General features: G+C 33.7%; 2 protein-coding genes and 1 pseudogene across 2 annotated transcripts; 2 read left to right on the forward strand and 1 right to left on the reverse strand.

The window, feature by feature from the left end:
• Nucleotides 1-324: 324 nt before the first annotated feature.
• On the forward strand, nucleotides 325-2,668 carry LOC120153421. Its single transcript, XM_039165371.1, has 3 exons — nucleotides 325-540; nucleotides 621-1,036; nucleotides 1,261-2,668. The coding sequence occupies exons 1-3, from the start codon at nucleotides 337-339 to the stop codon at nucleotides 2,537-2,539; spliced, it is 1,899 nt and encodes a 632-aa protein (XP_039021302.1). The 5' UTR covers nucleotides 325-336; the 3' UTR covers nucleotides 2,540-2,668.
• A 6,065-nt stretch (nucleotides 2,669-8,733) lies between these two features.
• LOC120153389 (dnaJ protein ERDJ3B-like) lies at nucleotides 8,734-12,576 on the reverse strand. The gene is made up of 10 exons (XM_039165348.1): nucleotides 12,289-12,576; nucleotides 12,043-12,191; nucleotides 11,809-11,938; nucleotides 11,298-11,409; nucleotides 10,422-10,538; nucleotides 10,185-10,271; nucleotides 9,572-9,631; nucleotides 9,302-9,379; nucleotides 9,122-9,193; nucleotides 8,734-8,957 (listed from the first exon to the last, which is right to left on the reverse strand). Exons 1-10 carry the CDS (start codon nucleotides 12,357-12,359, stop codon nucleotides 8,799-8,801), a joined length of 1,035 nt encoding a protein of 344 aa, XP_039021279.1. The 5' UTR covers nucleotides 12,360-12,576; the 3' UTR covers nucleotides 8,734-8,798.
• Nucleotides 12,577-15,055: 2,479 nt separating this feature from the next.
• Nucleotides 15,056-18,154, forward strand: LOC120153412 (annotated as a pseudogene).
• Nucleotides 18,155-20,298: the final 2,144 nt, after the last annotated feature.

The following is a 20,298-nucleotide window of genomic DNA, read 5'->3' on the forward strand; positions in this document are numbered from 1 at the left end:
CTACATAATTTGACCATTACAATAAATTTTATTTTGAAAGGAGAAGAAGTCATCTCTAGTTTTGGTTTTTAAAACATTTTTCTTTGTTTTTAATTAGAAAGGTCCTAATCTTATAGGCAGTTGGTTTTACCTATGTACTTAATTTTTTAATTAATATTAATTTTAGATTAATTTTCGAATAACTCAGGGTATAAATAAAAATTCTTATATCTAATTATAAATTTAATATATTTTATTTATTAAATTGATATTAATATATTCAATTCAGGGTCAAATTCAAACATTGAACCTACTTATATCCAATTGATCCCACTATCTCATTTTTTTCCACTATATATGCAAACACAGATTCTTCCTTATTTATCAGGGGACGAGGGGAAAAAAAGGGTCCAAGCTTCGAGAGCAAGAGAGAGGTTATGGTCGATTGATTTTGATTCTTCCTCAACAAGCTTTACTGCAAAGAATTTGCCAATCATGGCTGTCTCTCCATGTTCGAGCGGCACCGATCAGAAGAAACACTGGTGGATTACCAATAGAAAGGTTTTTTTTCCTCCCATTGACTTTCGATCTTTTTTTTCTCTTCGGAAATGGGGTTTTCATTCTTTTTTATCAACATGCAGCTTGTAGATAAGTACATTAAGGATGCCAGGTGCCTTATCTCTACAAAAGAACCAAACGACATCGCTTCGGCCCTTGTTCTTCTTGATGCAGCGTTGGCTCTCTCCCCTCGTTTCGAGATCGCTCTGGAACTCAAAGCGAGATCTCTGCTCTATCTGAGACGATTCAGGGACGTTGCTGACATGCTTCAAGATTTTATTCCCAGTCTTAAAATGTCGAGAGAGGACTCTGGCTCCGTTTCCTCGGATAACTCGTCTCAGCAGTTTTCAAGGGAGCGAGTCATGCTTCTCGCTTCTAGTAACTCGTCCTCTGACTCACCAGGTCGTTACCCATCTTTCAAGTGTTTCTCTGTCTCGGACTTGAAGAAGAAAGTCATGGCTGGGTTGTGTAAAAATTGCGAGAAAGAAGGGCACTGGAGGTAAAAAGAAAAAGATCACTTCTTTGTGTTTTGTTTTTGATTTACATTGGGTTTTGATGAAATAGTTACATACAGAACACCGCCAGCCTTATTGGAATTTGGCTAGCAGCATTTCACTTTCCTTAAAATCAATGCTTTGCCTTTCCTAGTTTGCTTTTTAATACAGTAATAAATTAGGTACCTGGAGGGCAGCTAAGTAATTTTATTCATGATTTTGATGTCAGGTACTTGGTTCTAGGCCAAGCATGTTGCCACCTAGGCTTAATGGAGGACGCCATGATTCTGCTCCAAACCGGCAAACGCCTGGCCTCAGCCGCGTTCCGCCGCGAAAGCAGTTGCTGGTCCGATGACAATTTCTCCCTCCCCGCCATTATCACCACATCGGATGTCTCCTCTACTGCCACAAATCCTCCACGCAATGTCACCTCTGTTTCCCAGTCCGAAAACATTTCCCACCTACTATCCCACATCAAGCTCCTCATCCGCCGTCGAACCGCCGCCATCGCCTCCTTGGATGCCGGTCTATACTCCGAAGCCATTCGCCATTTCTCTAAAATCGTGGATGGTCGTCGCCATGCCCCTCAGGGATTCCTTGCAGAGTGTTACATGAATCGAGCCACGGCCTACAAGGCCTCGGGTCGCATAGCTGACTCAATTTCGGATTGTAACAAGACCCTTGTTTTGGACCCTACTTCCATTCAAGCACTTGAAACCAGGGCCTCACTTTTGGTAACCATACGGTGTTTGCCTGACTGTTTACACGACCTTGAACACGTGAAACTCCTTTACAATTCCATACTGCGAGATAGGAAGCTTCCAGGTCCTGCCTGGAAATGCGGCGATGTAAGATACAGGGAGATTCCGGGGAAGCTTTGTGCGTTAACGGCTAAAATTCAACGATTGAAGCAAAGGGTTGCTTCTGGGGAGACTGCAAATGTTGATTACTATGCACTGATTGGTTTGAAACGTGGGTGCTCAAGGTCTGAGTTACAGAGGGCACATTTGCTGATATGTTTAAGGCACAAGCCGGATAAAGCTATTAACTTCATTGATCGATGTGAGCTGGACGATGAGCGTGATCTCAATTCGGTTAAAGACAGAGCCAAGATGTCGGCTTCACTTCTTTGTAGATTACTTCAGAAGGGATATTTGAGCGTGATGGCTACTATTATGGATGAAGAAGCGGCTGAGAAGCAAAGGAAGAAAGCTGCAGCTGCTTTACAAACAGCACAGGCTGCAATTCAGGTGCAGCAATACCAGTATTCGAACTCTAAATCGGAACCTGGAAATAGTAACGTTTCTTCGACAAATCTTTCTGGTTTTTTGGGTTGCAATGATGGGGTTAATTCGAGTGAAAACAAAGCAGCAGCAACAACATCTACATCCAATGCAAATGTGTTTCAAGGTGTATTTTGCAGGGATCTGGCTGCAGTTGGGAATCTACTATCACAAGCCGGGTTTAATCGTCCAATTCAAGTGAAGTTTGAGGCACTGAGCTGTTGATTTTTTTTTTCTCCTGGAAATCAATGTCAGGTCATTTATAAATAGCTTATCGTGAAGTTTCCCGGCAGAGTTCATTTTCTCTGTTTGTAAAGAAAAGATCCATTTTTTTCTCAGCAGGAAAATTTTGACATCCCTAGCACATGTACAGTATTTTCACTATTGAATTTCTATCTTCTTCATACATCGTTGGTCTTGCATTAAATTACAATGAACAAAGAAAAGGGTCTATTCATACAAGAAAATCAAGGGATTTAGAAAGGTAATATGCAACTTTGGCATAGTTTGCCAAAGCAAAAACTAGCATCTCTCCATTCCAGGTAAAATAACATCTCCTCACCGTGCAAATTCTTGTTCCAGGTTTTCTCTCCTATCGATAAGAAGTCAACACTCAACAGATCAATTTGGCATTCGTAAAAAAAAGTATAACACCAAAATTAGCCCATATGTTTATTAAAATTGACATTTTGACCTATATACTTTTTTAGAGTATTTTGTCCCCAATATTTTATTTAGGGGCAAAAAGACATCTGTATGAATGAAAATCAATTGATTAACGTTCTAAAATAAGAGTATTTTTATCCTAAAATAAAACATTGGATGCCAAAATGATGTAGAAAAGAAGACTAAGGGTCAACGTGACTATTCAATCAAATGTTAGAGTTCTTTTTACCATAAAATAAAGCGTTATGATCAAAATATTTCAGAAAGAGAATGAGAGTCCAAATGAATATTTACATTATGCATAAAAAAAGGTGCTATTGAGAAAGGACGTTGATCCACTTAAAACCACATCATTTTGACATTTTTGACCCTCGCCATCTCTTTTGATGCTCTTTTTGTCCATGCGCTTCCACTCTACTCAAAGGTTTTGTTTTGCTTCATTTCTTCTACGACCCTTTTCCTTTATCATTATGCATCGGAAGTTGGGTGTCGCTCCAGTTTATATATAATACAAATTCTAACATGTATTTATATGAATTGAGAGCAGCCCATTTTGCAATACCAAACCACCATGTTGTCATCATGAAGAAACACAGCTCAAAATTTCCCGCTTTTTAGTTTTGCTCATGAAATCTGTGAAAACCACATGACATAGCGGTAGTTGCCTAGCTGGAACGCCTTCTGTAATTAGCTTCGCCTGACCAACTACTCATCATTCAAACAAATACCTCAAACCATTTTTAAAAAAAAGAAATTCTAAAATATTGTAAAAACAAGAAGTAGAAAGGAAACAATAAAAATCTGAGTCGGGTGAAAGAAAGTGGGGAAAAAAAGATGCCCTCCACGTCACAACCTGACTCTTTCCTTTAAAATTTGGAAAAAAACTGGTAAAAGTAACGACCCACAAATAATTTACGATTACAATATTGTTTATTTTAATCTACATTAATACTGTTTGCTTTTCTATATTGTTGCGGGTGAAGAGATGGGAGAGTTTTGCATCAATTCTGGTTAGGGTTTCAGCCATAGAACAATGTTAAATTGATGGTAAGAGAAGAAGAAATAAGAGCGAGGAGATGTTTGAATGTTGGGAACATTGGAAAGAGGAGAAGCGGTGGACAGATACGATGATGGCAGTGACAGACAACGTCATCTAAACCTGAACCTATACCACCATGTCCATGTGCTGCTGCAATCTTTTTCTTTTCTTTCTTTTGTTTTTCCAGTAGCTGGGATTTACTTTGTTCAAAGCATCATTTTATTATTCAAATATTCTTATTAAGATCGGAGTCTGCATTTGTTTATTCACGTTATAATCACGTATTTCACCCAATCCCCTGAATACTTCACGTTAACGGATGCTTAAGAAAAGAAAAATTAAATCTTAATGATTAATTAGTGAGAAACAACAGCCAATGAAGTTCAAATCTTAGACTGCTTTGCTTTGCTATTCGCTGAAAACCTTCCAACGCCCTTTTTTGATTAGTTTAGTTCCCCAGTTGACAGAAACTCCAGGTTTGGGCTGAGGATCTATCTTACACTAAATTATGATTGTTTTCTCCGAAATCTAAGGCCCAAAGTAATATGTCAGCAGCATGACTAGAGTTATGATTAGCAACTTTAATTGCTATCGTCTCCTTATTCTTTTTTAAGCTAGAGCAGCATAATTAATTTTCTCCAAGGCTTGTTTCATGCACGCGGATATATAATTTTATGTTAAAATTTTAGGGAACGAAAACATATTATTAATAAAAATAAATATACAATATAATAATTTAAAATATTGAGATAGACGATCGTTCTACAAATTCCTCGATCCATCCCTACCTCTTCTTCCGTGAGAAGTAGATTATAGGTTATGCGAAGAATGTGAGCGATGAGTGCTATACCTCTGACGTATTCATGTACCTTACAATGAGTCTGACAAAGCTTCAAAACATCTAGCCAAAGTCACCAGCTAAAAAGAAATGGTCTCTTGATTCTTTTTCTTGGTTGCCAAAGGGACAAACCTCATCAATATTCATTCCCAAACCTACTAGATCATCCCTGCCCACCAAGGACTGCCCTTCAAGAGATGGTTAAGTGGCTACAAACACTAAACCAAAACCATTTATCTGTGTCAGGTTACTTAAAATTAATTTGTAATTAATTATATCTAATCTTAAATTTATCCTATTAATTTATAATTTAATCTAATTGTTGTTATTATTGATAATATTATTTTATTTAAATAGAAGAACCTCATATGCCTTTTTGTCATTTAAAATTTATATTAAATTTAATAATATTTTTTTAAAAAATGTTTATAACAATCATTGTAAATTTAATTCTCATATACATCAATATAATTGAATGTAAAAAAATCCTTTAATTAAATTTTATTAAAATATTAACAAATGCAAAGAATACTTATAACATTAATTTTGAGGTAGCGAATTTAAATAAATGGATGTCCCTTGTTCCCATTTGTAATGGGGTAAGGGGATGTAAGAAAGTAGGCTGCCCCCAACACTAGGTTGAGAACAACTTCCGTAGGAGACCTCCGAATTATGATTTAGTTGCTAAATGTTGGATCTTTTTATAGATGTCTCAAGTTTGATCTTCTTTGGTAGCATTATGTTATGATTTTGAGGTGATGACACAATTTAACCTAAATAGTAATTTTGGTAGTAATATAATAATTATCTAACTTGGTTTAATTACAAGATTTTGGGTCCTTTTTATAAGGGTCTCAAGTTTGGTCCTCCCTAACAACAACATTTAATTTGACTTCATTTTAAATTTTTAATGATTGGGGATTAATATATATATATATATATGTATAATCTGGGCAAAACCCTACACCACTAGCACGAATCTGTTATCTTCGCCAAGGAGTTCTAGAGCAGAGAGCACGCAATGGCAGCCTCCTCAGCAAAGTTGGATAGGTTTCAGTTTCAATACAGACAGTTTCCTCAAGTGACAGTCTCGGTTCAACAGGCGGAGTGTTCAGAGATCACGATGGCAACTTTATCTTGGGATTCAACAAGCAACTTGATGTTTTGACGGTATTTCAAATCGAAATTTGGGGTGTTTATGAAGGGTTAAAACTAGCATGAACTATAATCTGAGAAAGTCTCGTTTTAAATCGATAGTGTCGATGTTCACAAACTCTTATCGAATGCTTCATCTGAAAGTCATTACTCTTTAGTTTGAACCATTATTGCTATATTGAAAAAAGCATGGATTATTGACATTCTTCTTATCCGACGTGAAGCTAATGAAGCAGTCAATAGCATCGCCAAAGATTTCTCTTCCTCACCCAAATATTTATCAGCTTTTGATTCATCCCTACTTGTTTGCATAGTATTCTTCATAGAGATCTTTATGACCTCTACATACTTGAATAAACTCCATCTAATAAGATGACTTAGGTCTTTCTTACATTTAAAAAAATATATAATTTCCTTAAAAAATTCTACCAATTAAGATTTAATTTAAGTTGATATGTGACTATTATATGACGTATTGATTTTAATAATTCAGAATCATCATAAATTATTAAACTATACGATGAACCTAATCACATCAACAATATGTAGCATTTAGTCATCTACGAACTCTAATGAACTCTAGATTAAAGCCAACAAATCACTTGTTTGATAAAGCAAACTTAAACGTCGACCAACAAATATATTTAGACCTCATTATGATATTGAACTATCCAAACCAATTACGCTTCATACTTGTCATGGACTGACCTATCCCAAATAGTCAAATCACATAAGATAGAGACTTAAAATAGAGATAAGTAAAATTTGATTTCAAAAAACTAATTTTTATTCGATTTAACTTAGAATTTTATAAATTCAACTCGATTTTAAAAAAAATTAGGTTTAAGTTATAAAATATGATCCCAATAACTTAAAATTTTTAGTAATTAGTAGATTGATTTTTAAATTTGAGTCGAATCTATCAACTCTACATGATACACATATATAATATATGACAAAATATATATGAAGAAATATATATATATAATGTATATAATTATAGAAAGTCATTTAAATTAGAATAAATTAATATCATGTAATTACAAATATTTACAATTAAATTTAAACAGAAATAGAATAACTCGATTTGATTAGAATTTTATAAACTTAATTCGATTCAAAGAAATTTCAAATAAAATTTGAGTTATAAAATAATACTCATCAACTCAATTAAATTTTTTTTTACTCAACTTGACTTAACTCAATCGAATATTCACTTTTAACTTAAACTATATAAAGACTCGAATAAATGATTGAGATGATCTATACCTTTTTTTTTCTCTGAACTCATTCTCTTTACAATTTTTTTTTCTAGGTTTCTCTTTATCTCAAGTTACTCTAAGGGTGCGTTTGGTTCATGGAATGTAAGATTACCAGTGTGAATGTAAGATTACCAGGGAATAGGATTACTGGGAATGTTGTATTTTGTGTTTGGTTGGTTTAGCAGGAATGTAAGATTATCGTGTTTGGTTAAAGGAATAAAAAATTATTGTAATGTATATTTGACCAAATTGTCCTTATTATATATTTATTTTTTAACAAGTTGGAAAATATTTATATATTTTCTTTAAAAAATTTAAATTCATAAAATTTATATATATTTTTTACAAAATTGAAAATATAAAAAGGTTTAATGAAAAGGTAAAATTTTATTTTAACCCCTGAATTTCATATAAAATTTTAATTATAGATTTTTTTTATAAATCTAAAATAGTTTAAGGATAAATTTGTAATTTAACCTTCGTAGAATTTTTATTATTCAACGATAAAAGAATGATATTTTTGAAAAATAAATTTAAGGTCATTTTAGTCCAAAATATCGGTAATCCAACAATACCTACAGAAATGTATAATGACATTCTCGGTAATATACCCAAAAAATCTACTATTAGTAATAAAATATTATCGGGAATGAGATTCTCAGCCAACCAAACATGGGAATGTGAATTACATTCCCATGAGAATCTCACATTCCTTGATCCAAACACCCCTAATAGTCATATTCAATAATTTTTAATTTTATTTTATTAAAATAAACTGTCCTAAACTATCCATTCCCAATCTATATCGACAATATTCATTGAATTTGTTAAGTGATGCTCACCAAACCATAAAATAAAAAAAAAAAAAAGGAAGTGTTGCTGTATTAAAGCTATCTCTTTACGTGACACTTGTAAAGGTAGTTGACAAAATCGCTAATCTAAGACTTTCCTATAAAACGTACCAATTACTTTCACATTACCATATATTTTGTATTATTTAAATTCCAATAGAGGCAAGTCTTGGTTAAGACCGACCAAAAATAAAGTTTTGGTAAGGAGTCTTCAAATCAGAAAGCTAACGGCAGGGAAGGTGGGGATTTGGGATAGTGATGGTTCCAATATTCTGAAGATGGATACACGTATATTAATAAAATAAATAATTTTTTATATGAATAAACAAAAATAAAATTTTAAAGTAGATATAATCAATAAAATAAATAATAATAAAAAAGTATTTTTATATAATAATATACCGTAAGAATATAAAATTAATACTTAGCAATTAAGCAAAAGCATGGCTTAACAAAAAAACCATTACAACTGAATTATTCATTGTTGACTATGTACTAAATGCCACATTTTTTTCTCAATGCATACACGACTGCTATTTGCTAGATAATTTAACGTATTAGCGTGCAAAGACATTTTGTTTAAGTGGGATGAAATAGAAAGAAAGAAAAATCAGAAACCCTCCAGTTTTTTTCCCTAGTTTCTTTGTCGAAAGAAATTTCATATGCTCTACTCCTAGGCAAGAAGTTCTTTGATTTTGGACTTCTGGTCTACAGTCAGCGACGTAGGGAATAAAACGTCATGTGTAACATAGAGATTACCTTTCTTTTTGCTGAGATGCAATGGCATTCCTTCTCCTTTGAATTGTCTCACCTCCATGGGCTTAGTAATACCCTGTATATGCAAATACTAATTTATTTCCCCCAATAAATTTAATTTTGATTTTGTTGTTCCACAAAGTGGGAGCTGGTGGCTCCGGACAGTTGAGCCGGTGTGGGCGGAGAGCCGTTTGTTAGTTTTTTTTTTATCAAGATGAGCATAGGATATGTCATGCTTACCTTAGAGCCAATGTCCACTGAATGGTCATCTAGATGTTTAATGGTCTTCTCAAAACCAACAAGAGCTTGAACCTGGAGAAAGTAAAGTTCAAATCAAAAGTTACCACAGTTTCCATTTCAAATGAAAGTGAAGATGAAAGGTTGATACATCATCTACATACACCATAGAAAATGACATACAAGCGTTATAGTGACAGTGGTGTGCAAGTCATTGCCTTCCCTTCTGAATCGGTTATGGGGTGCAGTGCGAATGAGGAACTGTAGAAAATGTAATAGTCTTACTCGTATGCGATTATGCGAGCAAGAATAGCAAATTCGGATGTACTAACTAAAGATTGCATAGGATTATGGACTGAAAAAGAATCTATTGACATAGTTGGCACAACGGTATGTAGCACTATAACTGGAAGAGAGTTAAAAAAAATTTGAAATCGTTATTTTCAGATTAACCTTCAAATCTCCAGGTTCTCCATCAATTATAGGCTCGCCATCTTCATAAAATACCACCTCCTGTAAAATGCAAAGGAAACATTATTCGAAATCTAGCAACAAGAATGATTAGCTTACTATTCCACTCCTACTGTGCAGTGTAAAAGTAGAAGAGAATGAAAATCATGACACCCCATAGATGTGTGGGATAAGAAATTCTGTTGGCATCGTCGAACACGCAAATTTGCATAAAAATCATGTGTTCCATTTACACATGACAAGAATGATTCTCAGAGAAAATTTACACAAGTACAGTTCTATGCTTTCGTTTTCCAGCGTGTAAACAATAAGGCACACCAACAAAACTCAGCAAACCAGATCAGCAGATTAGCATAAAGAGGAGAGGAGCATCCTAAAGTTCAAATTTAAAAAATAAAAAAAGAAAGAACAGAAAAGAATGGTGGTACAATTAAGTATTAACATCTTTTTCTGCAACCGGAAATTGGCATAAAATAAACTTTTTATCTCGCATAATAGTTTATCCTCTTTCACTTTCCTTAGATTTTAAGCATGACTACAAATTTGAACATTATTTAGGAAAACAACAATCACAAATTTTTTTAATTCAACATACTTGTCCATCTTGCATTCCTTTTTCGATATCAACTGTAAGATTATACCCCTCTCGTTCATATTTGACATTTTGGCACTGCTCACAAACCTGAGAAAGGAAGATTGGAGAATAAGAAGCTCCGCCAAAGCAACATACTACATGACTATTTGGCCACTGTAAAAGGCTCCAGAAACAAGATAAAGGATAGAATCGCATATGATAATATCAAATAAAAAGAAAACAAAAGAGCCATAATACCTGTTCGGTCATCTGTTGGAACATCCCTGGACCAATTTGCCTATGATGAACCTCATTTCTGCAGTTGCACCGTCGCTTACCAGGAGCTGGCTTTAAGATGTTTTTCTCCCTCCAAACCTGGGGATTTCTAGATCAATGCTACTTCTCTATAAGAGTATTCAGGAGAAAGATCACAGATAGGGGCATAGAGAGCCAAGCACCTAGCTACTAGATCCGTCATCGTCGCCATCATCATCATTTCATGATAATCTATATATAATTATTGATTCACTAGCTTCCTAGAAAACCACAAAACTGTTAAACAAAATGAAAATTCGCCAAGTAAAATTGCTATTCCAAATGATATCTAACAGTTCTTTTGCACTTCAGAGAGCAACTTTAACAAGGCAGACAAGGAGAACTCTAGATGAGCTAGGACTGAGCATAACATGGCTTGCTATGCATCATACCATACCCTATGATGTTGTATAGCTGATAGGCAATTAGCTTTGAGGAAGAGAATCTAACTTTGCCATTTGCAATTACACAAAAACACACAAGCGTGGTGAAGTTCCTCTGCGAAATTTTTATGTAACTATCACAATATGATGTTTCAACAAATGTATAGAGAAAGCATAGGTATAATGGTAAATGTGATTTTTGACTTACAAACCTGCTGCCTAAATGCCAAGTTAAAAGGCTATATAATATGCATACATTCACATTGATGTACATAGAATAGCCATTAGCCAACTTATCAAAGACATTAATTCATTGATTAGGTACAAGCATAATGCACCCAAATCATGGAGTTCACACTACTTAAGATGACCAAAAGCATTTCAGTAACTAGATTTGGCTTAAAGATAACAAATCCCAGAGGACACAACTTCTCACCTTAAGAGTGCCTCCCATGTACATATCTTCCAGTGTTGCCTTCAATTCGACAATTACATCATCACCCTTCAGAATTCTCTCTTCCTCTTCCATCTTGCCCCCTCCAAAAAACCTGAAGGACAGCTTTATCTTGTCAGCAATAAGGAGTTGGAATGAAGTAACATAAAAAAAAAAGTGAACAAAAAACTATGGCTAGCTACCTATAAACTAAGTGAATGTAGGATCAAGTAGACTGTTCTTAAAGGTAAAATGATTAATAATGTACGCTATATACCAAATACAAGTCAATAACTAAACTTTTTTTTTTATAATTCCTACATTATCACCAATAAAATAGAGGTTATCTTCCACTATAGGGAACCTAAAGTTGTGACACACCTGAGATGCATTAATATGCTGAATAGTGAGTATAATTAACTTACCATAGAATTTCAATTACTGCTATATATATCTATCAGCAAGATAACGCAATGCGATTTAAATAGAAGAACGAAATTTTCAAAAATCTTACGAGCTAAAAATATCGTGCATATTAACCCCCATTCCTCCTCCGCCTCCACTGGCAGCATGTTGCTTCAGGCCCTCCTCTCCATACCTATCATATATGCCCCTCTTTTCGCTATTGGACAATACTTCATAAGCTAATCATTCATAATACAAATTAATTCCATCAATCAAAACAATCCTCACCCCCACCCCCCACCCCAAACAAAAAAAAAATTAAATAAAGAACGAGAAATTTCACCATTGCTGATATCCGCAAATCGCTTATTGGCCTCTTCATTACCGGGATTCTTATCAGGATGATACTTCAATGCCAACTTCCTATACGCTCTTTTGATCAGCTCATCCGATGCTCCTTTCGGCACTTGCAATATATCGTAATAACTCTTCCTGCATCAAATACAGTAATCACCACATTCTCTCACGCTCACAAAAAAAAACGAAGTTCTTTTTGGAAATGCAGAGACGGAGAGACACAACGGCGTACCCTGCAACGGCGAAGATCGCGTAAGACAAAGTGAATAACAGAAAGAGTTGCTTCGTTCCTGGACGCGCCATGAATTTGAGATCAGTAGAGAAAGTGGATCTCTGCGAAACTCAACGAATGTTTAAAAATGCTTATCAGATCTTCGATTCCAAATGTAGAACACTTAATTTGTGCGTGAGAGAATGGGAGATGGATTGAGGCAGCTTTTTCAATTTAAATGGATCGTTTTTTCAGTTAGGTGCTTCGAAACTGGGCTTCGAGAGCAAACTGTGGCAAACTTTTTCAACAGAAAACAAGCCTATGATCGTAAGCCTTTTTTTTTTTTGTTTCTTCCAATATACTGGCCACGTGATTTTTTCTTCTTTTTTCCACGTGGTTATTCGTATTCCCATGGTTAGTAGTTAGGACTGAGCAAAGTTTTAAGCTTGACCCAATTGAACTATATTATAAAATTGTTTTCATGCCATTTATTTTATTATAAAATACATAAATGACCTCTCTTTTGTAGAGTTTCTTAACTATTATAAAATAATTATTTGATTATAGGACGATATTTTTCTTGAGTTCTCCTATTATTAAAAGTTAAAAAATGATCACTCGACTATTCATATCTTCTAAACTCGTCATTTATCGTTAAAAAGTTTACGATCATATGAGGTAAATGTTAACATGTTGAGTGTGATATAATAAAATATGACCTAGAACGTTTGAGCTATATTTTGTGGACTGACTCTTCGTTTAAATTATGTTGTTGAGTTAGTGCTTAAAACATTATGTCATCGAGTCAATACTTAAAAGCAAGGACGATGTCAGTAGATATTAACAATATGATTTTATTATATCATAGTCAGTATGTTAACATCCAACTCAGATTATCGATAATTTTTTAGTAGAAAAGGGCGAGTTTTGAACATATGAATAGTTGAGAGACTATTTTGTAACTTCTAATAATCGGAAGACTAAACAAAATAACATCTTATAGTTCGAATACTATTTTATAACTTTTAATAGTCGAAAATTTCAATAAAGTAATACTTCATAGTCAATAACTATTTGTGTACTTTAACCTTTATTTTAATCTTAAATTTATAAATTTCAAACTTAAAGTTTAAACATAATTTATAATAAAGATTAAGTGAGTAATCATATTAATATTGTTACACGTAACGTCAATTTATTGGTTAAATATTAAATATAATCGGTTTAATTTACATCATTAAATAATTAAACTATTTGATTGATAAAATTAAAAAAACTAAAAATCCAATTTGAATTCCATATAATTAATAGATGATGGATGTAATTTACCTATTAAATTTTGATAACGTATCATTTTTTATTTTTTTATTAGTTTTATATGAATACAATATAATATTTGTTTAAATACTCTCAACCGTTTGACATTGAATATTCACATGGGCGGAACTTCACAGGGGCCAAGAGAAGCCTTGACCCGCCAAATTTTTTAAGTATTAATTAATATTAATATATATATATATATATATATGAAAAAAATAAAAAAAAATTACTCAACCACCCTTAATTAAAAAATTATTTTTATGAAAAATAAAAAATACTTAATCCCACTTTAATAAATTTCTAGTTCCGCAACATTCATATCCCTACATATTTAATGTTAGAACTTATAACCTTAAAAAATAACAATAATTTCTTAATTATTGAGATCGCTTAGTTCGTGCACATATCATTATTTAATTAAGTGATAAATATGAATATCTTCTATATCGTGCCTATATGAAATAAATATAAAAAGATATATTTGACTATGATGCTCTTTATGTTAATATTGTTGAACTAGAAACAAATTTGTAGTTTTTCCACGTGCTAAATCCTTTGATATCAAACGTTTATGGTTAATGATGCGCACAAAATCCCAATTTTTCAAAATTAAGAAATTTGGGCTTAAGCAAACTTCCAGCCGAAAGTCTCCACGATAGCCGAGCGTACAAAATATGCCTTGTCATTTAACCAAGAGGCACCAAGAGTATCCTATCCGCTACACTAGGCCCCATAGTAAAAATATGCGCTAACGTACAAATCACGTTCCTCTCCAAACAAAAGTTTGCAACAACATCGTCAAACTTCAACTACTACCAAACTAGCCAACAAAAAATATTTAATTTAAATATATTCATGAGTTAAAAATTTTATACGAATCAAGCGATTTCAATACTAAAAAAATTGTTATTATTCATTGAAATCATTGGTTCTAACCCTATGAATATCAAAGATGTGAATATTCAATAGTAAATGATTGTGAGTTATCTTTAAACATATATTAAATTGTAATTATCACAATTTAATAAAAATATATTAAAAATCTATTAATAATTTTTTTATTAATTATTAATTTTGAATAAAAAAATTTATGTTTTATTTTTATAGAATAATTTTATTTTTTTGATTATTTTATATTTTTTAACTTTTTTATAAATATTTTTTAAAATTAGTTTTTAATTAAATTAAATTAAATATAATATTTTTAATTATCTTTATCATTTTTAGATATAATTTTTTTATATTATAAAGTAATAAAATTAAATAAAAATTACAATTCAAATTAATTCTTTATTATTGAATTTTTATTATCAATCAGAATTAGCCCAATATTTTAATAGTTTAAATTTTTTATTTAAAAATAAATCTTAATCATGTGATATTAAATGTTCATATCTTAATATTTAATTTCTTCAAATATATTTTTACATTAAATAAAATAAAAAATATGAAAGGGAAGCCATACGTCTTAAATAGTGTAAAGCCTGGGAAAATAATAAATATAGTTATAGAAGCCGGAGACGGTGAAAGTAGAGGAAGCTAGAAACAAAACATAGAAAAGGGAAATGGAGAAATCTCAGATCTGGTTGGCGTTTGGGACTTTGGCCTTGTTATTGGCATCAGCGCTGGCGGACGACGTCGTTGTGCTAACTGAAGAAAATTTCGACGGGAAAGTTGGTCAAGATCGAGGAGCTCTCGTCGAGTTCTATGCTCCTTGGTATTCATTTCTCTATCGCCTATTTGTCCTTTTCTTTTATTTCATTTATTAGATTAGATTTTGATATTTTATGTTGTTGTTTCACATTAATTCCTAATCAATCGATCGTTGGATTCGCCTTCGCCAATTTAAATGAGAACTTCTTTGATGTTCTCTTATCATTTTGACGTTTGTGTGTGTGTGTGTGTGTGTTTGATTGTTTTTTGACGCCTTTTGATTAGGATCAGTTTCTCTAGATTAGTCTATTGTTGCTAAAGATGTTCCTTTTAAGTAGATTTTGTTCTCAAGTATTTGAATTTCGTTATTTATTCATTTATTTGAAAGACATATGAGCTAAGTGGTATCACTTCTGGATATTAATCGGGATTGGTTGATTTGTCCGGTACTCTGTTATGGCATGGAATGAGGTTTCAGGTAGCTGTACTCTCAACAAAATCGGGGTTTTTTCAACAACAGGTACGGTCACTGTAAGAAGCTATCTCCCGAGTACGAGAAGCTTGGGGCAAGTTTTAAGAAGGCTAAGTCCGTCTTGATTGGAAAGGTTAGGATTTGTAATTACCCAATATTTGTTTGTTAGTATATGAATTATTAAGAATCAGGATACTTAGCCAGCTCGTGTGTTATTCCTGTGTATTCTTTTTTTTTTTTTAAGTTGTGAAAAGTTATCTATAATGAATTTTTTCTTGCTATTGCTATTTTTCTATGGGTTTTGCTAGAAATTTTTTTGTTAATGTGGATGTAGGTAGACTGTGATGAGCACAAGAGCGTATGCAGCAAATATGGTGTTCAGGGCTACCCAACTATTCAGTGGCTTCCTAAAGGCTCTTTGGAACCTAAAAAGTGAGGCTAATTTAACTTGTAAAAATAAAACCCGGAAAAGCTTTTGATCTTGGTTTAGGTGAAGTTTTATTATTGGTATCATCATCCTATTAAAATCATGTTCTTATTAGATTGTAACTGTTTTATTTAGGTTTGAAGGACCACGGACTGCAGAGGCTCTTGCTGAGTTTGTAAATACTGAAGGAGGTAATTTGTCTTTTTTTTTTCTTTGCACAAGCTCTAGTTGTGGTTGCTTTTTCTAAGAACTTGTGTCTCAAGCTATTACTTTTGTGTTTCACAAGTTGAACTTGCTGAATGTAGATTGATGCCGAATCCCCATCCCCAAAGATTTACTAAGGTCGCGTGTTGTTTTACAGGGACCAATGTGAAGATAGCCGCTTTGCCATCCAATGTTGTAGTGCTAAATGCTGATAATTTTGCTCAGGTTGTATTTGATGAGACCAAAGATGTGTTGGTTGAGTTTTATGCACCTTGGTAAGCATGTGATTTTTTTCTTCTTTTCTTCTTTTAAAAAAATTACTATTTTGCAAAAAAACGTAAAGGTTCACTGTTTAAAGACCTCATGATATGTGTATCAAGTTTTTCTGTTGATATTCTTTTGCTTCTATCTTTTCTACTTAATGTGTTTTGATTGAGTCTTGGGTTGGTTTTCTGCGAGGTGTGGCCACTGTAAAAAACCTTGCTCCTGTAAGCATCTATATCTTTGCTGAATGAAGCAGTTATATTATTATTTTGACAGAAATTATCTCGTTTCTAACCCTTTGGTCATGTCTCTGCAGACCTATGAAAAGGTAGTAACAGCGTTCAAAACGGAAGAAGATGTTGTGATAGCTAATCTAGATGCTGACAAGCACAAGGATCTAGCTGAAAAGTATGCAAACTTATCCAGTTAGCTCAGTGTTCCTTAATAAATGGTTTCTAAACGTTTATGGAATGTAGCAATGGATGTTAAAGGCCTTTAATTGCAGATATGGAGTAAGTGGGTATCCAACGTTGAAGTTCTTTCCAAAGAACAACAAATCCGGTGAAGACTACAATGGTGGCAGAGATCTAGATGACTTTGTTTCTTTCATCAATGAGACGTGTGGCACTAGTCGTGATGGAAAAGGGCAGCTGACTTCGAAGGTTAATAGTTCATCATTAATACATGTTCTTCATTATCCATGCCCGTATATGAAATTAACTGTCCTCCCCTTCTCTTTGCTTAGGCTGGCATTTTGTCTAGTTTAGATGCACATGTGAAGGATTTTGTGGCTGCCGGAAATGAAGAGAAAAAAGCAGTCTTCTCGAAGATTGAAGGGGAAGCTGAGAAGCTTAAGGGTTCCACTGAGAGGTATTCAATTTCTCTCGAGTCTTCTCCGATGGACTTGCCAATTCATAGTTTCCTGTTTAAATTTTCTTTATATCAAAGAACTGTTCCATGTCTTAGTTTCCCTGTTGCTGGTTGCCAGGTATGGAAAGATATACTTGAAAGCTGTTTGGAGAAAGGTGCTGATTATCCCAAGAAGGAAAGCGAGCGGCTGCAGCGCATGCTAGACAAGGTAAGGATTGCTGATGAAACTTGGAGTAAATTTATGTTTTGGTGGTTCGATGATTACAGTAATTAATAGGATGGCGCCCTGAAATTAACGCGTCCATTCCTATGATGTTTACTGTAATAAACAAAAGTATATTCCTTAGTCGTGATGGCCCTAACCTGTAGGGTGGTTAAAATGTAATTACAAGCATCTGTTACATGTGCTGTCCGTAACCCTGAGTTATTTGTTTCTGATGCAGTCTATCAGCCCAGCTAAAGCAGATGAATTCACTCTCAAGAAGAATATCCTATCAACATTTATATAAACTTCTGAGATCACCATATGCACTGGCGGGCGGCCCAAGTTTTAGCCATGTTTCCGAGGACTGATTTTGCATACCAGTGCCGGGATCTACTCAAGTTTTTGGTTCTTGGTGTGATTTTCGAACAATGGCTAGGCATAGATATGAATTAAAGCGCTTACTAGCTAGAGCAGTCCTTTAAATTTGGCATTTCTTCTTATATGTGCCCTTTACTCGATGATGAGAATTTTCCGCTTTCGGTTAGCCTCAACATAATAAAAAACTTTAATTACAGCAAGTTATAGGAGTGTCGTTTCATCAAAAGTGAAGCTGATTTTAAAACAAAAATGATACATACTTGTTGATAAAAAGACTTGTCCATCATGAATTTTCAATACACTATAGAGCCATTGAATATATCTAATTAAGACTGAGAAAATCGACTGTGGGTCCATCATGGATTTCAATAACACTATAGTTATTCCTGTAACTTGTCAAAATTCTTTTGATGAACGCCATTGTTTACCTGCTTTATGGTCAAATCTTGGCGCTTGTTGGTGACCTTTTGCCATTTTTGTTTCGTTGTCCTGCCATTTTTGTTTCGTCGTCCTGCCAATTTTGTCCATGCCCGAATCTCGTATGTTCGTAGGTTGCCTCCTGATCCCATTGGCCGACAACGACATCTTGTTACCGCGCATTTCAGGGTCTCCAATATTTTGGTTTACCAGAGTCAAACCAAGGGAATTCATGCCATGAAAATTTTCCTTTCCTTCCAAAAATTTCCCCTGTTGTGCGTGCTTAGCTTCAACAAATTCATTTCTTGTTCTTCTCATTCTGATCTCGCGCTTTCCTCCTCCTGGAGATATATTCCCTTTCTTGATCCTACAATGCTGATGATGCGATGCATGCGGAGTGATTGACACCCAATGCTCGTAGAGAATGCCGGCGACATACTTTGGTGGATATCTCAGTGTAGTAGCACACAATATCGGACTCTGAATCTGGGGGCTACTTTGTCTCTGCAGCTTCTCATTCTGATGGAATTCATTCCAGGTAATATCAATTCAAAAACAAATCTATTACAAACAACATCCATTGTATTTTGTAAAGAATTAATCACTTGATATTCTTCGGGGGGGAGGGGGAAATGCTTTGCTAATGCCATTAAAATTTAAGAGGAGATTCTCAAATGCAAGTGAGATGAACCCAATTTGAAAATTTCAATCCCCGCATCTATAACCTCTTCTTCTAACTTTAAACTACGATTCTTTTGCAAATAAGAAAGACAAAAGGGGTGAAACAGCATACAGTGAAGGAGAGGGTGGTTGAAGATGGGGATCGAGTTGTCTCCAATCAATCCCTTTGTCTTGGAGAACAACTTCTCTGGGCCTTGCAGATCCAAAAGGGTTTGGTTTCTTCTGCCTTTGTTGCTGTTGTGCTTGGTCGGTTGCTGCAGCCGCAATGGCGGCTGCTTCTTGTTCTTCTTTCTCGACCTCATCGGCCCATGAGAAAACAGAGCGGCCCTTGTTTCCACTTCCTGTCATCATCTACTCTCGCTATCTAAACCCTAACGGCTATCCCGCTGTTTTTGAATTTCAAAAGGATGGGACTTGCTATTTATTTTATGTGTTCACAGGTTAGCAGCCAACCAAGTTCCAATCAATGAACATGTGAATATATATATATATATATATATTTATTTATTTATTTTGGGCATAACCACATGTATCTAATTTTTTTATTGATTAATTCATTTTGTATAATGTAGAGGTGAAGTTGATTTTTTCAACTTCGTATGCTCTATTCACAAGCATCAATATTTGAACTCTTAATTTTTTTTTAAGAGATCTAGTATATCATCCAACTAGATTAGCTAGTTGTTGATGAACATATGAATTTTATATCTATTATAGAATTTATTTTATTTGAGGAATGTGAAATTGCATTTGGGTATATTTCATATAAAAAATATACTCAATCAAGCTTAGGGTATATTACAGAAGCAGACACTACAATTTGGGTATACTTCTTTTTCCATCATTGAAGTTTGAAAAATTATAAAATGATCACTAGTATTTTTTATTTGTAACAAAACAATCCCTCAACAGTTACATTCATTACCCATATCACAAAATCTGACACGGCACATTAATTAATTATTTTATTTTTTATATTTTTCACATATTTAATTTTATTAAAAAATAATTTAACTTTTTATTTTTTTAACTCTTTTGTTTAAAAAGTATCCTAATTTTTTCAGAATAGACCAAAGAGTCATAAAGCTTGGAGAAGAAGAAGAAAAGAATGAAAAATGCATTGTTGTTATTGTCGTCGTA

This window comes from Hibiscus syriacus, unplaced genomic scaffold (genome assembly GCF_006381635.1).
Source record: "Hibiscus syriacus cultivar Baekdansim isolate YM2019G1 unplaced genomic scaffold, ASM638163v2 tig00111100_pilon, whole genome shotgun sequence".
NCBI classification, from domain to species: Eukaryota; Viridiplantae; Streptophyta; class Magnoliopsida; order Malvales; family Malvaceae; genus Hibiscus; species Hibiscus syriacus.